The sequence below is a fragment of the Triturus cristatus genome, chromosome 6 (genome assembly GCF_964204655.1).
Source record: "Triturus cristatus chromosome 6, aTriCri1.1, whole genome shotgun sequence".
Lineage (NCBI taxonomy): Eukaryota > Metazoa > Chordata > Amphibia > Caudata > Salamandridae > Triturus > Triturus cristatus.
The window spans coordinates 1,347,260,782-1,347,280,399 of NC_140589.1; the positions used below are offsets into that span (position 1 = coordinate 1,347,260,782).

Here is a 19,618-nt window from a genome sequence, read left to right on the forward strand (position 1 = left end):
TCTCCCTCTCCCTCTCCCTCTCCCTCTCCCTCTCCCTCTCCCTCTCCCTCTCCCTCTCCCTCTCCCTCTCCCCCTCCCTCTCCCCCTCCCCCACTCCCTCTCCCTCTCCCCCTCCCCCACTCCCCCCGAGTGACTCCAAGGGCTAGCTGACAAGTCGTCTGTTCTTCAAAGTCTTTCACCCTGCTTCTGTACCTGGTCCATTAGAAGTGGACCCAGGTGCTTGCTCCAGCAAAGCCGACGCATCCTCTACTGCAGGAGCAGAATCACTACTGTTACAGGAGCAGAACTGGCACATCGCACTTGGAACCAGCACATCACCATTGAAACTGCTGTATCGGAATTGGCGCCACTTCAAAGACTATCAACACATTCCCTCGACTGTGTGGAGAAACCCAGCAAATTGCCTTCAGAACGAACACATCTCGAAACCAGCACCTCATCTTCAGAACCAGTACATTCCTATCGTTGTGTGGTGAAAATAGATGCATAACCTTGACTGCGGGATCATCACTGACGCATTGCTGGGCTGCACCCTGCTACTCTGTTGCGACCAGGATCAAGGTACTCTTGTTCAGCGAGCCTTGTGTGGCTTCTGTACCCAACCTACACGCCATTGCAGTCTGCCTGAACTCTTTTGGCTGGTACATTGTAGGAAAGTAAACACAAGGAGATGATAGACGGAGCGCTGAAACTTTTCAGACACTCGACCCCAGTCACAGATATGGGTTGAATCAATCATCGTTCATTAGCTTACTTCGCAACCCCAGTTCAGACACAGCTATATGCAAATCAGTCTTGACCCTGTGCCTCATGGGAACAGTCCAGCCAGAATTGCCAAGCCATGTCTTCCCTGGACTGGAAACAAGCATCCTGGGACCGGGTTTCATCAGCCAGGTTAGCTTGAATACAGTGTAGGAAAGTGCCACTTTTTGCATGATTATTGTAGGAAAGTGGGATCTGCTTTCATGGTTACCGCCACTTTTTGCTGGTGATGTTCGGTTTTATGACTAGTCTGACTGGGATCTTGCTAATCAGGACTCCAGTCACTAAGCTTTCTTCCTAAATTTGACAGTGGTAAGTACTTTGATACCTTTCCAATTGGCTACTTTTGTACCCTTCTAAGTCCCTAGTATATGGTACTAAGGTACCCAGGGCATAGGTACACCTGGGTTCTCCCATGGGTTGCAGCATGTATTATGGTACCCATGAGATACCACTCAAGCTGTGACTATAGGCCTGCCATTGCAACATGTGTGAGTTTGTGCTAGCACCACTTACGACAGATATAAGTTTACTTATATCTGAGGTCACTGCACTAAAAACCTATGTCACCCCTAAGGCAGGCCTTTTAATCCTGAAGGCAGGGTGCTAGGTTATTATTGTGAGGGTGCCTTGCATTAGAAGTGCACCCCCTACAAACTCGGGAGTCGATTCTCCAGGTTTTGTAAATGCAGTTAGCCATTTTCATACATATTGTGGCCATGCTGTCAACTCCAGGTACAATTCAGCCCTCCTGCTGCTGAGCTCAGCTCGAATAGGGGAAGGTAAAAAAATTAGGTTTCCTGCCACAGGGAGGTGTGACCACCTCCCAGACAGGACTTGGTGTATTGTGCTGGGGTGGGAGCGCTTGCCAGAGCCACCAGACTGCTTTTAAGGGCAAGTTTGGTGCCCTCCTTGCATACTCCAGTTTGAGCCAGTTCAAGGACATAGGAGTATCCTCCCCTCTGTCCAGCCCCCCGCTCTGGGAGGGATCCTTGAATCGTCCCAACCCTTTCCCTAGGGTACTTAAGGGCGCACTTGTGGGTGGCTCTTGAGATTCGTTGTGGGACAAGATTCAAACCCGAAACCACTTCAACTTTGACCTTCTGGGAACCTTCGACTTTGCCTAGAACCAAGACTGCACCAAGGAAGACTCCTGCTGCTCCTGGTCTCGCTGTTCTGCAAAGTCTTATTCATCGTCTGTGCCTGTGCTTTTTCCAGGTTTCTCTCCAGGCCTGTGGGCATCAAAGATACCCTAAGGAATTTCCCTTGGAGTGAAGGAGTCACTTCCCTGCATCTGCAGACCAGAAACAAAGCTGAGAGGGCTGCTGCTCCTGACATACTAGGGACTCCGAAAAGCTCAGCAACACAGTTGGTGGTTCTGCAACTCCCTCGAGGCCTGACCTGTCCTCTCAGCAAGTTTGAAGCCAGTATCACTCGTCTGAACCGCTGGAACAGAACCCCTATACACCCCGTTGACTTGTCGTTGCCAAGGCTTGTTGGCTCTGTACACCAGAGATCTTCGGGCTACAAGAAGCTCCAGCCTCCAGCATCTCTTCCTGGCAAAATCTTCGTCCTCACTGCATCCTCTGCACCTTCAGCCTGCATCTTTGGTGAGCTGCTTGAGATCCTCTTGCGACACCGCTTGCTGTTGGCCTGTGAGTCCTCTTGAGGGTCCTCTTAGGCTTCAGTGGGTTTACCTGCTCACTCGGGGCCTGCTCTGACTCCTGCAATTGGTGAAAATCCCTGGACCTTGCTGGTCCCAAGGTTGCTCCTTTTCAGTTTACCACGTATGTTGCTGCTGCCAAGGCTTGTTAGTGCTCGCGCCGGACACCCTCCTCTGCCTGGTTTCCGACTTCCAACGTGGGACAGCTGATGAATGGCTCTTGGTCTTCCACAGCGTCGCCTGGTCCTCACAGCTGCAGCGACAAAGCCACCATTATCACTCGCGCATCTTCCGTCATCGGTGGTCATTGCTCTTCCGTGTCTCCTGGTCACCTCAGAGTGTTTCTCCTCTTCAAGAATCTATCCTTGGATTCTACTGGCTCTTCCACCTTCTTCACCAGTGGCATCTTTCCTTCCATTGTAGTCTAAGGCGGTTTCACATGTTACTTCGCACCTATGCACCCGGATTCCCTGGTTTAGGTTTCCTGGTTCCTGGGGTATCCACTGGTGGGGTGACTCTCCAACCTTCTGTCTTCCATGGGGTTTCTTCAGGGTCCACTGGGAAGGGTCCTAATTCTTGAAAACTGCAACGCGACTTTCCCATTGACTTGCATTAAGTATGTGGATGTGTTTGCATTCTGCACACAGCCTCTGTGGGGTTCCTGGGTACTTACCTTGGGTGGTTCCTTGGGTCCCCAGCTCTTTTGAGTCCAAGTCCTGACTTCAGTAGCAGTTCGCATTCCACTTCTTTAGCATATGGTTTTGTCTCCCCTGGAGACCACTGTGTATTTGTGCTTACTTATCTGTCTACCTTCTAAATAGTGTGTGTATTGTGTTTATATATCCGGGTAGGAGATATACCAATATGTTAGTGAGTGTTTATAATAAATATAACTATTTTTATAACTACACTGTGTGGTTCATTTTAGTTTTACCTACACTATATGATTAGTTCTGGTAAAACTAGTTGCTTAACACTCCTTTTGGACTAAACCTGAAGGCTGCTCTCCACTGCTACCACTTAGAGAGCTTCCTATGGTTGTCCAAGACGACTAAAATCTTTGTCAGTGCGAACTCCACAGCTCCATGATGGCTTTACTGAAGACTGAGAAGTTTGGTATCAAACGTCTCAGCATAAATAAACCCACACTGATGTCAGTGGTGGATTTATTAAAAAATGCACTCAAAGGGCATCTTAGAGATACCCCCAGAAAAACGAGCAACCTCTAGTGTATTGACTGACTGGCCCCGCCAGCCAGCCACCACCAGACCGGTTTCCGACCTCATGGGGAGAGAGCCTTCGTTCTCTAGGAGGTCGGAGCAAAGCCTGCCCTGGGTGGAGATGCTTCACACCTCCCCTTGGCAGGAACAGTAACACTTGGCAGTGAGCCTCAAAGGCTTCCAACTAGTGGAAATGCCCCCCCCTAATTCAAGCCTCACTTTTGGTGGCAGGACAGGCGGGAAAATTAGTAAGCAGAGTAGTAGTGGCCATCTTAGCCTGTCACATCCCTAGGGATGCCAGGGGTTGGGGTGAACTACTCTATTAGAAATTCTCCATCTTGAATTGGGGAGTTAGGCCCAATAGGAACAGGGATGCGCTCCTCTCCCTAAAGGGAGTGGGCACCCAAAGGGTGTAGTCACCCTAGGGGACATTAGTCATTGGCTGCTGCCTCCGACCTCAGTAACCTCCTTTAATTCCGTATTTAAGGGCTCCCCCAAACCACCTTCCTCAGATTAGATGACCTACGAAGGACTGAAGTGCCTTGCAGCAGTGGAGAAGACAATGACTGACATAGTCCCAGCGCTACTGGCCAGTCTCCTCCTCCAGTGACCCTGCTCCCAAGAAACCGGCGTAGCCAGCAGCCTCCAATAACTCCGAGGACCTGTGCTGTCTTCAACAAAGACTCTTGTCTCCCATGGATCCCGGCTTTGTCCAGCAAAAAGACAGCACAAGGACTCTGGATCCAGGCGGATCCGCGACTCTTGCACCACACTGCAGCCGGCGTGCACGGCCCGAGTCTGGATGGCCCTCCGAACCAGTGAAGTCTCCCTGATGATCCTGACCTGGGATCCAGCGTTGTACAACCTTTCTTGGCCTCCTCCTCAACGCCTGCAGCCTCAACCGGAAGGATCCTCGCGACCGGAGGTAGTGAGAGAAACCCAGGAGTGCCCAACCGACTGTGTCCCCGCATCCCCCACTAGCCAACTTACCTCTCCAGTCGTGGAACTCCTTCAGCCAACCTTCAGAACCTCCCCAACCGAGGATCTCCATTGGCTTCAACGGGGCCTCCAACACCTCCTTTGCACACTGCACCTGCCCCCCCCCGCGTTGCTGGCGGTGCAGCATCCGTGCTCTTTGGTGGCGCCTCCAGTGCTGATCTTAACTCCCAGAGCCTGTGTCACTGAACCGCAGGTACTTACCAGTAATTGGTGTCTCTTTGAGGTGCCTCCCATCTCTATAGGATAACTTTGGGCCCAGTGACTTCTGTACCCGGCTGCCCCAGTGCCGCTCTGGTGCAGTACTTACCTTGGTCGACCCTTACCCAGTGTTGACCAAAACCCCTGGAGACTGAAACTCACAACCACTTTCTTTCCTGTAAGTTACTGACCTGTCTTTTTCCCATAGCATTGCATTGGTCTCTAAGTGTATTGTGCTAAATGTTTTCCTAAATACAAAGTATCTTTTTCTGTACTGAAAGTATCTCATACACATGTTAAGTATTGCTTGATGTTATACAAACCTATTGCCAGTAATTGAAAGTATTGCATGAAAGTCCACATGCCCTTGCCTGTAAAAGAGTTCATCTTGGTTCCTAGAAATAAAATGTAACTAAAGTAATATTTTTGTACAAAACATTGTACACCAAATGCATTCACACTACCCTCTGGTAAGCCTAACTGCTCAGCCCAGCTGCCACTACATTTAGAGTAAGGTATCTACTGTAACCTCTGCCATACCTTTAGGGACTCACTGGACTCTGTGCACACTATACCTCTTTTTGGTATAGTATATACAGAGCTAGCTTCCTACATTGGTGGATCAGCAGTGGGGATTTTGACTTTGCATTCTTTGGACTACTCAGCCAACGCCTGATCACACAAGACTTCTACATTGTCTTTAGATTCTGATTTCTTGTAATTGACAATTCTTTTAAGTTTTGTTAAGTCTATTGGGGCCTTGGTTAAGTCCCTTTACCATTTTCTCGAAATAACAGCTTACTATATTTAGGGATTAAAGCATTTTACTCTTTTTTGAGTTCTGGTAAAAAAATTAAAAATAAATCCCCACTTCTAGTGAAATAATACCTGCTATACAGGACAGGATTGAGGAGCTCGACCTCACCCCCTATCTCCATCTAGAGATAAGAGAGTTAAGGACCCTGTGTAAACTTAAAAAGATTTCCATGGGGTCCCATGCTTACAAGGTCAAGCTCAAGGGGCTCTTGGCAGAATATGCAAGGGACCAATCTTCTAAGGGGGGAGATCCAAACTTAGATGATGTTAGTTGTGTGGAGGACAACCCCCCCCCCCCCCACCCACCTCTCACTACATAGGGAGAGCAGGGTGCCATGCCCCTGACGCCAAGTTAATACTCACAGCACCTACATCCCATATAGGTGGGTCAGATCCTTATGAGATCAATGAGGAAAGCCTCAAAGAAAAGGACATCCTTCTAGCAAGGTTGACCAAAAGAATAGATCTAGAGTCCAGACTCCTGGCTCCGAAAAAAGAGCAGAGCAGAGATGGGCTTACCTCCCATCAATGGTGGCAGCAAATCAAATGGGGGAAATAGAACAGAGTATGGCCATAAAATCCACAAAGGGATTGTCCCCAAATATGAGGAAGGTGATATCACCAAATTATTCACTGCCTTTAGAGAGGGTCTGTGGCATGAGAAAAGTGAAGAAGTCATACTGGGGAGCATTACTTTGGGAACTGTTCACTGGTAACTGTAGGGACAGACTTCTGACCTTTACTGGAGCAGAGGCTGAGTCCTATGACTGTATGAAGGGCACCCTGATTGAGGGCTTTTGACTCAAAACTGATGAGTATAGGATTAGTTTATGGGGGGCTCACAAACCCCCAAGACAGTCGTGGGATGACTTCATAGACTTCTCAGTAAAAACACTAGCTGGTCGGTTAAATGGAAGTGAAGTGCATGACTATGTTGGGCTTTCTAATCTTTTTATGAAAGAACACATTTTTAGTAACTGAAAAGTTGCATCAGTATCTGGTGGACCTAGGGCTGAATTCTCCCCAAGATTAGGGAAAAAAGTCAGAGCCCCCCCCCCCCCCCTCGCTTCCCCCCGAAAATATAAAAACCAAAGGTTTACTAAAGGCCCCCAAAAACCTGCTCAGGAGGGTGGGCCCCAGAAGTCTACGCTGTAAGAAGGTAGGACCCCAAACTGGGGATTCTGCCTGTCCCAACAAGAATGCCTCTAGTCCTCCTCCAATTAGAACTGGTGTGGCAGATTCCCAGATGGGCTCAAAAGTGTCTCCAGAGCAAATCAAGGTTCATACTGAAACTGTTCTTGACTCTGAAGGAGAGGGGAGAGTCGGCTACTTTTGCTGTCTGAGCCCCTGCCTTAAAAGAAATACCTACAGTACCCCTTAATGAATGGGACTAGAGTAGAAGCCATAAGTGATACAGGTGCCATTATCACTATAGTGAAATGTAGACTGGTTTACCGGACTAGAAAAACCTATCCAGTCATCAACACTGACAGTGTCACTACAGACTAGTCCATGGCTATAGTGACATTAAACTGGGGGGTTACTGGCCTGAAACAGGTAGTGGTCTCTCCAACGTTTTCAGCTGCCTGTCCGCATGGAAATGACCTGGAGACCTCAGTATTGGCCAAGGGAAAGCTGAAAACCCATGCAGCCATCCTGTACATCCCTGAGAAAGTGTGTGTAAAGACCAGAACTCAGAGCCGAGCACCGAGTAACACAAGTGTTGGAGCCTGAAAGGATGGCCCAACTTTCCAAGAGGAAAGGCAAAAAGACTGGAGGGCCACCTTCTGAACAGCTAAAAGCTCAGGACCCCTCTCCTCCATAGAGGACTTGCCAGCCCAAGAGGGAACTGAGCCTATGGAACTTGGACCTTACCAAGTTGAGCTCCTGGCCCCAGGGGGACATTATTGGGAACAGCTGTGCCTTGGACAGCAGATCCGTCCCACTCTTGAGAGCCTGCGATAGTAAGCTGCTGCACAAGAAAAGGGAGATGTCAGTGGCTCCCACATGACCTATTGGGAGGAAGGACTCATGTATACTGAGGTCCAAGACCCCAAACCTGGTGCCACTAGGAGAGTGGTAGTGCCTCAGCTGTACAGAGAGTTGCCCCATGACGTCATGCTTGCTTCTAGAACAAAAACATAAGAATACCTTTTTATACTTACCTAGTTAGTCTGGATTCTGTCTCTGAGTGTTTGCCATCATTTCTTGCCTTAGTGAATACAATAAATGCTTAACACACCCTCTGATAAGCCTAACTGCTCGACCACACTACCACAAATAGAACTATTAGTGATTGTCTAATGTAGCCTCTGCTATACCTCTGAGGATCCTCTGATTTCTGTGCACACTATACCATACTTTGGTATAGTATATACATAGCCAGCTTCCTACAGTACGCAGATTGTGCTTTTTGTTATTGTGTGTAAATCTGTTCAGTAGTTGTTGAGAAATTTAAGAAAATACAGTTTTTGTGACCTTGACGACTTCTTGAGAAATAATGAGCTTGTGCACAAAAATTCAGAGCTCTGATTGGCTGTCAACACTTCAACCAGGAAGTGTTGGCAGTCATCCTGGGGCTCTGCTTCAGCCGAGTCCGACAAAAAATGTAAAAAAGTAAAGAGGGCAGGGTAGAATTACCATGACCCCCAAGCCTTGGTCTTAAGGGGGTGGAGGGGCCTTGGTCCCCACCAGGCCAAAAAAGCATTTTTAAAATAAAAAGATTGCTGAGAAATGCCAGTATTTGCAGAAAAAAACCAAGTGTGTGCTCTTGTGCTTTGTTTTAAATAATCCCTGGTTGAGGCAGGTCCTGCGGTCATATCATAAAAATAGGAGGGGGCATGCCCCCCCCCCCTCCTAGGGCTTATAAAAAAAAAGCCCGGTGGACAGCCACATTCCTGGGCAATTACTTAGTATGTATGCAGGGGTAGCCATGCAGCACCCCTGCATCCCAGGGACTGCTACCTGCGGCAAATATTTAGAAAGGAATATGGGGGGCCACGTGGCCCCTCCACAATCTCAGGGATGGCCACCCTCCCCAGGGCACTTATAAAATATGTATGTATGCAGTTGTGATGCTGTTCCACATCGGTCAAACCATCACCCTGCTGGCAATCTATGCTTCGCATCACCCCTCTGAGGAGGAGAGACTCCATCACTTCGACCCCAAAAGAGTACTAAACTTTTACATCGATCATAATAAAGATCACTGTGTGGACGATCAGCTCTTGTGGGGTCTGCTTGAGCGAAAAAGGCAAGATTGTCCAGAACTGTAACATCTCAAGCTGGATTGCACTTTCCATTAATATCTGCACTGGATTGGGTAAGATGTAGCCTCCAGAAGGATTGCAGGCCCATTCCACCAGGGCCACGCCTGCCACCATTGCGTTAGCATGTGGAGTCCCTGTCCTAGAAGTATTCCAGTCAGTTACATGGGAGTCCCTCCACACGTCTATGAAAAACTCTTGTCTGGACAGTCAAGTCTGTCGTGAAGTGCACCTCCAGGTTGACCCTGCGGGACTTTCTGTTCACAGACCCACTTCCTACTAGGTACTGTTTTGGTATTTATTCGCTCTTTCTGGTAGAGACTCTGTCAAGTCAAATATTCCTCACTGACACTCCCATTCTCTCTGCTGTGTGACTGGACTGTTCTCAATAATAAGATCCCAAGTCTAGGAAGCGGAACATTGGTCTATCAGTATGCTTTTGCGACTTCCCGTCTCGGGTAACGGACAGTTTTCGAAAGCACCTGACAGCGTGTGGGAGTGGCGCCTTTATAGGCCCCACACGTCAATTCCGGAGCATAACCGTGTCAGTGCGGAGCCACACAGCCCCACCTTCCGGCAGCAGACGTGCTATGGAAAACTTTCCGGATCCAGTTTGATGGCTGGAGAATATTAACATGTTGATGAATCTGTGGCTAGACAGTCTGTACCAGAAAGAGTGTTACTGTAGGTAAGTAACTTGTTCTTTGGGCAAATCCTAGTGCTACTGCCTTAATATGAACGCTTCTCAACATGTGAAAAATGTTGCTCATGCCTTTTTGCTTATTCATTGATTCTACATGTGCTCTGTTATATATATATTTATTCTGTATACCAAATAGTTTTTTCTCACCTGAATCTGCAAGTTCACTGCCAGTCATTGTTAAACAAGCACCCAAAATAAAATGAATTATGAGCATAGTGTAAGTCAGTTTTGTCTCTTGCTGAAGACATTGGTGATGTCCTTTTTTCATTATTCTTGCTGTTCTCTTTGGAGATTCCTAAATTTACTTTGGTAAAATCTTCTGTGAAAGGGGCTGATGTGTCTTTACTCGTGTGGTGTTTAAATTGTTATAAGCTTGGTTATAGTACTGAGCCCATGCTGTTTGTTTGCTTCCTAAATAAAATTGCATTTTTACGTTTTGTTTCTATGGTCCAGTGATGCAAAGTTAGATTTCATATTTTCGTCAGTCACCGTTAAATTAGGTAAATAAGTTGGTGCATTCCAAGTGTTTTCTTAGAATGTAATATCCCAGACTTGTATGTTGTATTTACTGAAAGGAACAGCTGAGGGTGTGCAGTCCTTTCCATTCTTTCTGTAATTATTGGGCATAGGTGGTGATTGAGATAAAATCTCCACTGGGTGTGATCGGTTCTACTGATGTGCCCAGTCATGTGACAATAATTATTAGTAGCAAGGACACCTACTTATTGCTGTGCTCTGGATGAGACCGCAATTGTCTTATCAAACAGGCTTATTTAAATATGTATTCACACACAGCACATGTATATGGCAATGAGTATTCTAAATCAGAGACCACTGGCTTTTGAACAGACTTCTGTTTGCTCCTTGACATTGTTTATTGTTCTGTAATTGATGCAAGATAGAGATAACTGTTATAATACTATTTTGTTATCATCTGTGCTTAGAAGTATTAATTCCAGATCTCAAAATATTGCTTCACCTACACTAGTTCAAGTAATGTATTAACTATCTTTAGGATTGATTCCACAAAATTAAATTTCATAATGTGATGACTTATAAAGAAGTATTGTTGCAGCCAGCAAAATTTACACAAGGAGCTTTACCAAACCGCTAATATAAACTTTAATCTCATTTATATCTTGTAGCTGAAACATTGTAGTCGGTACATACATGATTTGTTTCCTTCTTTGATCAAGAACTTGGACCCAGTACCTCTCCGTCATCTTCTAAATCTTGTTTCAGGCCTACACCCCAGTGCTCATACTGAACAGGTAACACATTATACAAGTTATTTGATGCTCAATTGTAAAACATGTTTGAGGAATATATTGTATTGTCATTTACTAACTTATACTTCAGTCCTCGATAAATCATAGAAATGTTGCCAGACCTGCTGGTCTATTGACTTTAATAATCTACCCCACCCAGCTGCAATGCTCTTGACTCATAAACTGGTCTCAAATTGTGTGATATTTGGCAAATATTTTATTTCGCTGAGACACCTTTTTCTTTGTTATCTCATATCAGAGCACCTTCAAATATGTGAGCTCTGCTGTGCAGAAAACTATAAACCTTTGCTCCATATATAATAACAATCTAGCCCACATGACCCAGACTTGCCTCCTAGTTCACTAACCGCATTGTCATCAGGGTGGGCACAAAAATGTCTCTCAGTTCATGTTTAGAACTGTCACTTTTAATAAATGTATTACTAAAGCATGTTGTGCTAATTCAGTCATTTAAAGACATCACATTTTCCATTGAAATTGCCACAAATTGTTCCACTGACGTGCAATTTTACTGGTAATGCTTTTGGCATGAAAACGATAATGTGTGGGAAAAAGATTTCAGCAAATATTTAGCATTGCACATCACCAAGTAAAGTATTTTGCTTTTGTTTGATCCTATTAAAATCTTGGTTTCCATCCCACTACAAAATTACAACATTTTTTATTTTTCCAGCTGCTGATATACTTTGAAATATTTGTACTGTTCATTTCCAGGCTATTAAAATGTTCTGAATTATAAAAAATGAACCTGACCTCCTACAGCTTTTTATTTTGCATGCCCTGCACCCAAGCATGATTGTCAGACTGTTCACTTTACAAAACCTAACTTTGCAGTCAGAGAAATAAAAGTAAACACCAATCTCCAAGATAAAATAAGCAGCAATTTGTAAGACATAAGCTGGCATTTGGCCTCTGTCTTTAAACACACAGCAAATATGACAAGATAACTACATTTAAAGGCATCTTTAATGCTCATTTACTTTCTAAATGAACAAAGCACCTGTTCGTTGCCTGCTCTCTTGCCAGAGCGGGCCATTAGGCCCTAAAAATAGCTTACCCTGATAAAATCTGACTCGCCTTAGCGAGTAGGCAAGTACATTGCCTACCCCCTAGGCAATGTGTCCAACTCACAAATTTGCGATGTTAATGCCACACCACTTGGTGACGCATATCATGATCTTTGTTTGAAGGACGTTTACGAATCATAAGGACGAGCAGGTCACATAACCTATGTATGTAGTCTCATCATCCTTAAGTCTGCTTCTCAGATTTTTTCTCTTTTTGAGCTCAGCTTTTTTTCATTCATTTTAAACTTTAATTTTAATGTTGTTTTCTTTTGTATGATCTGGCCTAGCCGTAATCTTTTATTTTTGAGGGAGTCCATGGTTTCAAAATGTGAATCTCATCTACTTGTGTACACTGAGAAAGCACTGGGGAGGATTACTTGTGTAGGTTAAGTCGTAAGATAGCCTTCACTGTTCGGGCCGTTTTTGCAGCTGTTCTGAGAAGAGTTCTACTTTGATGGGTCCACATATATTATTCTTAAAACCATTTGTTCACTGCTGGGGGACTTTACTTTTCATTTTTTTTCTGGGTATTGCTATTAATTTCCTGTGCCAAAGAGATCCACCAGTGCTCACACAAGTATCTTTGAGTTCTCTGTAAAGGTTGATCAGACTTAGCGCAAATCTCTATTGGATGCCAGTTCATTAGGATGTCAATAGATTTACTATCATCCGTTTGATTGTCTTAGTTTATAACGTTTCTAAAATATCCAAGTAGATCAGACCTTGGCCTAATACCCCAGTCTAACCCCAATCAGGGCGAAACTGGTCTTTGGTTGCTTATGATCCTAGTTCAGGGAGGTCCTAGCCTGGCAGAGCTGGACTGTTCATTTTGTAGAAGGGTCAGGACTGATTTTCATACAGCTTGTTCCAAACTAAGGTGGAATAATGGGCAAAAGAACGATGAGTGGGTGTGCTACCCAAGTGATTGCCAGTGATTAGGCTTATTGCAAGCATTATCTTTTGTGTGTTTTATGTACCACCCTAACTGGAAAGGTTATGCCCAGACATGGGTCCCATGCTCACTTTGTCACTGGAACCAAGCAATGCCAGCTGAGGAGCCCCAGTATCGGCACAACCGGTCTTGGGTTTCTTGTGTTCTGTTACCAGGGGGACCGAGCTTGGCAGTTCGGGCTGGACTGTTCCTATTGCTCTAGGGTCAGGACTAATTTGCTTATGACTGGTTTCTAACTGAGGTGACATAGCGAGCAAAAGAACGATGGATTAGAAAGCTACACCGAATGATTGCCAGTGGTTAGACTTATTGCAAGCGTTCCTCCCCTCGCCTTTTATGTGAGTAGCCCTTGACCCCTGCCTTGTGCTCCACTCCACCTGGCCGCTGCCTTAGAGCCGTGACTGAGAACTACTTCTCGGCCCCAGCTGCTCTAGGCCCACCGAGGTTCGGCTCCCCTCTACCACTTTTCCTCAGCGTTACTTCGTCATTGCCCTTCTTTCTTTGAATTTCCTTTTTGGGGCCTGTATTTTTGTGTATTCACTCCTGTTGTATTCTGATTTTATAATTCTGCTGTTTTTGTATTTGTATTTTACTCCTCTGCTGTCGTCGTCGCTCTTTTACTGCCCCTGCACCCCACTGGTTTCACGCGTTCCTGCTTCCCTGCCAGCCCCTCCCTCCCCCCCCACCTCCCAGGACTACTTATGGTGGCCACTAGCGCCAAAGGCAAGCATTTCTGCGCCCGTACGCACCCTGGCTCTCCTTCCCTCCTTATTACACCACCTTTGAGCTACTAGCACTGGACCCCGGAGACTGCAACACCTCCCCGAGATGCCCGAAGGACCCTTCGCCTGCAACCGCAGCTGGTTCACCTTTAACACAGAAACCCTCACCGTGCCTACACAACAGACCCCCAACCCTCCCCAACAGCTCCGGTGCATGCTGCTCAACTCCCAATCCCTCTACAAGCACGCCACCGAAATCTAGGACACCATCACCACCTCCCGCCCGACAAGATGTTCATCGTGAGACCAGGCTCGCACCAGACATCGCATCCGCAACTTCCCATGGCTACAAGATGATACACAGGGACCGGGGCAACAAACACGGAGGAGGCATCACCATCATCCACAAGGAGACTTTCCAGCGCACCACCATTGAGGAGACATCCCTTCTATCATGAAACACCTCAACTTCCATATCTGAATCGACGCGCACCCTACCGTCAGAGGAATACTCTCCTACAGACTCCTGGATCCCTGTCCCGGCTTCTGCAAAGCCATCTCTGAACTCATCGCTCTCCTGGCAATCGACTCCAAGCACTACATCTTCGTCAGTGACCTCAACTTCCACCTTGATGACCCTAATGACAACAACTCTGCCAACCTCTTGGAAAGCATGAGTAACATCGGACTCATGCAACTAGTCACCAGCCCCACACACTGGGCAGGACACACCCTGGACCCAATCTTCACGGCCAGCGACAAAATCAATTCAGCCATGCCACCGAACTCACCTGGACAGACCACAGCATTGTCCACTTCTCCATTGCAGGCTCACCGTGACCCGCCCCAACACACGCCTGTTGCAAATGGAGAAATATCACTGAGACCCAATGGACTGTCGCCCTCAACTCCACCAAACCCCCTCACCACCAGCAACTTGGAGCTAGCTGTCCATAACTTCTCCGACTGGATCTCCAGCTGCGGTTACACTATTGCCCTCTTGAAAATGACCAGCATCAGGAAAACCTCCAAACATGCCAGTTGATTCACCTCCGTAATCTGCACCTTCAAGTGTTAAAAACTGGTGAGACGGTGGCACTCCAGCAGGAACCCCTCCGACCTTACCACCTTCAAATCTGCAACTACCACAACCTCCTCAAGGAAGCCAAAAAGAAGGACCTAACCACCCTCATCGAAGCCAGAGCCAATCACACAAAAGAACTCTATAGCATAGTCAGGGAATTCTCCTGCTCAACAGCCACCAAGACCATATTTTTGATATAACCTTGTGTGGAGTCTCTTTTTGTGGTGTGCCTAGTATGTCACTGATGTGTGTGTTGCGCAAACGCTTTCCACATTGCCTCTAGGATAAGCCTGACTGCTCTGCCAAGCTACCAAGAGGGTGAGCAGGGGCTATCTTGGGTGTGTAACTCCCTTAACCTGACTAGAGTGGTGGGTTCTGCCTGGCTTAGGTATATACCCTAGCCAACCAGAAACCCCATTTATAACCTTGGTGCTTTGCATTAGGGCCTCTTTCTTACCAAAAGTGGTAACATCATTCCACGTGGGGCATTCTGTCACCTTGACAACTTTCTCCGCACCCCTCTAAAGAAGAGTGGCTACTCCACTGTCTGGGCTAAAAAAGAGAGTTGTCATTCTACCTTGAACGTACTGAAGAGATACAGGTGGACAACCGAGACTTTGTGGGGTATGTTGGATCAAAGAAAGGTTGTGTTGTGCAGAAGAGGACTATCGTGCGATGGGTCATTCTCTACAACAAAACTTGCTACGCTCTTGCCAAAAAGCGGCCTCCTGAATGTTTAAGGACACATTCCACCAGAGCTAAGGCTGCCACCACGGCATTGCAATGTGGGGGTCCAGTCCTTAATATTTGCCAGGCAGCAACATGGGCATCCCTGCACACATTTACCAAGCACTACTACCTGGACAGTCCAGTCCGAAGCAACCGCTTTTTGGGCCGCTCTGTCCTCAAGGACTTCCTGGTATAAGCGTGTCCGCAGTCCCTTCTCCAGGGATGTTATTTCTTGAGTATCTATTCAAAAGTAAGGAATCTGCAGCTGAATGTCTTTATCAGATGGACAAGTTACTTAACTTCGGTAACACCTTATTTGGTAGAGACATGATGTAGCTGCAAATTCCTTACTGACCCACCCATTCTCCCTGCACTGCGGACAGGTTTCTAGGGTCAGGGCTAACTCCCTTTCAGGGCCCTAGATGTTCACAAACACACCAGTATCCGTGCACTTCATGGCTCTGCGCTTCTGGCATAGAAAGTTGTGAAAAGTAACTGACGTCACCATGCCAAGGTGGCGCCTATATAGGTGATGCGGACTTCACAATGGCGGAAACTACACTGACGACATCATGCGTAGCTGGCCGATGCCACCTACCGACATGCAAAGGTATTGCTCGAAGAAAAAATCTTTTGAATCCAGTATGACGCCTGTGAAATGCAATGGTAAGGAATCTGCGGATAGATCCTGTCTCTACCAGATAAGGTGTCACCGAAGGTAAGTATCTTGTCTCTTAGTGATGTTGACTGATCATATGTACATTGATGTAAGCTTTAAGTCTTCACTTGCTCCATGCACCCACCAACATAACAATGATTTCTGTTGGAAGCGCGAAGAGTTTTTTTTTCCTTTCTAGACTTGCTTAGGGACGACTTAATTAGGTAAGTTCAGAGTTTAAAAAATAAAGGTAAAATTGTAGATGTTAACAAAACTTTTAAAGAAAGATTTAATACAATTTACTTTGCTGCTTGGAAAAATGTAGGTTATTTTTTGTTTAGAATGTTGTAAATCTAATGTTTAAGGGTATTAATATAATGACCCTGTAGCAATGCAGCTATAGAATTGGAACCAAAGGCTACTTTAATTGCCTAGGTGAGTTCAAGAAAATAATTGTAAGGTTTAAATGTTAAATGTGTGTTCAAGAGTTTTGAATTAGAGTCTGAATTATAATTCAATGACCTTTTTTTTTCCCCTGCAAATCTTTTTTAAATTTTTTTTTAGACTTTGTATTTGGCATCTATGCTTATTAAAGCACTGTGGAATAATGCTTTGGCTGCTAAGGCTCAGCTCTCCAAGCAGAGTTCATTTGCATCGTTACTCAATACCAATCTCCCCATGGGAAATAAAAAAGGTAAGCATGTAAAATCTGCATTATATTAGATTTGCTTTTGTCAATCGAATTTTTGGGGCTCAACCACCAATTTTCTCCACAAATCTACTCCATAGACAATCTCTGCTTATTCACTGTCTTGCTCACACCACCTTTTCACCCTCTGTTCCGCAGCTCACCCTGTGTCTCTGATCACACATAACCGAGCATAGGTGACCTTGATACTTCGTTGCTGTTAGCCTAAGTTCCCCTTTACACTCCAAAGATTGTTTGCTACAAACAACAACAGTTGACATGTTTGTCCACCACCAAGGAAATTAACTGTGGCAAGCATCTTAAAATAGAACATGTGGTGCTAGGAAATATAATTGTAAGATGTCAGGCCCTGGGAAACCTTTGTGGTGAATACGAGGTCATCCCAGAGAACCACCATCTGCCCTACATTTTTGCATTCTGGCAGTTCTGTCTGCTAGCCTCGTTGTAAATCAGAGGGCTGCAGGAGCAGACCTAAGGCCAGAGCTCCATGTACACGTGCCTATGCCAGAACTTGACTAGTCCTTCTCTCTAGATTTTGTGAAACACCTTTTTGCCATTATGGTTACACAGAAAACATTTTTTACAGATTTATATTTGCGGCAGACTATTTTGCTGTGCTAATCTAGTAGATTATAATGACTAACCTTGCTTTTTAATTTAGGATCTCCTGCTGCTAGCCCTCAAAGTAGTGACAACAGTGATACCCATCAAAGTGGAGGAAGTGATATTGAAATGGACGAGCAGCTTATGAACCGATCCAAACATGTTCAGCAGAGGCTTTCTGATTCTGAGGTATGGGCCCATTTCTTTAGTTATTCACTTTTATAAATGTGTAAATGCTTTTTTCCTACTTTCATTTTATGACAGATTTATATGACAATATTCGAAAGAAGCCAAGAAGCAGCTTGTGGAATGGCCAAGGACTCATTCCTCCAGGGCTAATGATGCTACCTCCCTGTTGGCATGTGGATTGCCTTTTCTCAATATTTTCATAAACCTAGTGATCCACCTACAGATAGGTATGATATGTCAGAAACTCCCACAGAGGACATGTATCCCACAGTGGTGGAGAATACACATTAGTTGTTAAAATACCCCTCACACACCAAAAGGGCCCTTGGTGTCATGCTTCATCATAGGGGTCTTCCTGCCCCTCTACGGGACGGGGCGTGCTACGACCTACGTTTGCGTGGGAGCACTGATATTAATGAGACAACTATGTGTGATGCGAGGGTGTGAGAGGAAGGGTCAGGAGTGAATGGAAAAGTGAATTAAAAAATACCTGGCTCTGTGGTCTAGAGAAAATTATTATACCGTTTGAGCTGGTATTAGTAAAAGGTGAAGGGGAGGAGGAATGGATGCCTCAATGAGCTGTGCCTCCTATGTGTGTCGACATGTTTCGAAGCTTCCCCAAGCTTCTTCTTCAGGATCTTAAGGATCCCTTCCTAAAACTCACTGTGATGTGTAAAAAAAGAAGAAAAAGTGTACCAGGAAGTAAGTAACCTCCTAGGGTAGGTAATGCCTAAATAGGTCTTGTATGGTCCATAAACTTGCTGTAGAGAGAATAAATAACCTCATGAGCTCGTAGACCGAGTGGTAGAAGTGCCAATTAGGCTATAACTCCCAGGAACAATGTCCAGCCACGAAATCCGCCCCGGTCAGCTCCGTAGGTCAATATTTGTCAGATCGTGACCTGGACATCCATACTTATGTTCACAAAGCACTACTTCCTTGACAGTCATGTCCGACTGGAAGGGCATTTTGCCCATTCAGCCTGCAGGACCTTTTTTATCTAGCCCCTTCCACAGACCCTCTACCTTGGGGATGTACTGCTTTGGTATCTATTCTAAAGGTGAGGAATCTGCAGTATCCATCATAAGAACAAGTTACTTATGTTTGGTAACGCTCTTTCTGGTGGAAACTCTTTATAACCATGATTTTTTACTGTCATCTCACCTCCCCTTTACTGTTCAATGGTCTCTTTTCCATCTAAAAAGGCCCAAGCTAGAAAACTGCGCACTGGTACACTGATTTTTTTTTTGGTTCCACCGTCCAGTGGTAAGATAGAAACTGAGACAAGTGTGCAAGTGTGGCACTTCTTCAGCACTGTTTATCACTTGCGCGCTAATTTGGATTCAATTTAGTAGTACAGTCTTGATTCCCATCTCAGTAGCTGAGAGTGCCACTTTCAGGATTTGAGCCACTTTATGCCCATTTACTGAGTGGTGTTTAAAGAATATTCATCTGCCTGAAAGAAAAGAAGTTCTTCATTCGTCTTCATTTTTGAATTTTTAGCAGCCTTCTCTAGGAGCACCTACTTTTACTCTTGCAATCCTTAACTAAAAATACAACTTTATTTAAAAATCATAACACTTGATTTAAAAAAAAAAAAAAAGTATTTATGGGCATAATCAATTTTCATTAATGAATTAAAGATCATCCACAACAAGTGTTGGGCGCACATGAGGTGGATGTAGTTTATTAAAAAAAACACAAAGTCACAGATAAAGAGTAAGTTGTGGTGGATTTTGGTTGTAAAATATTATCATATGTATTATACAACCTCTGAAATTCCTTGAAAAATACTGTTTACTATGGTTGAAAACAAAACACGCTCATGACATCATGCACAATATCACTGAGATCACAAATAACCTCTCCAATGGGATTACTGTTTGTACAAGTGAAGTGTGTGATACACATTGTGTGCATGTTAAGCATGTATATGAAATGATTTAACACCACACGTTTACCTCTACTAAAGGCTGTAGGAGGCTGTAT

General features: G+C 45.3%; 1 protein-coding gene across 1 annotated transcript in view; it reads left to right on the plus strand.

The window, feature by feature from the left end:
* USP34 (ubiquitin specific peptidase 34) overlaps positions 1 to 19,618 on the plus strand; it is a 2,509,780-nt gene that overhangs the window by 216,511 nt on the left and 2,273,651 nt on the right. Inside the window, exons 11-13 of the mRNA XM_085612349.1 lie at positions 10,773 to 10,898; positions 16,693 to 16,822; positions 17,499 to 17,629. Of these exons, the coding sequence (XP_085468475.1) occupies positions 10,773 to 10,898; positions 16,693 to 16,822; positions 17,499 to 17,629 (387 nt within the window). The remainder of the gene's footprint in view (positions 1 to 10,772; positions 10,899 to 16,692; positions 16,823 to 17,498; positions 17,630 to 19,618) is intronic.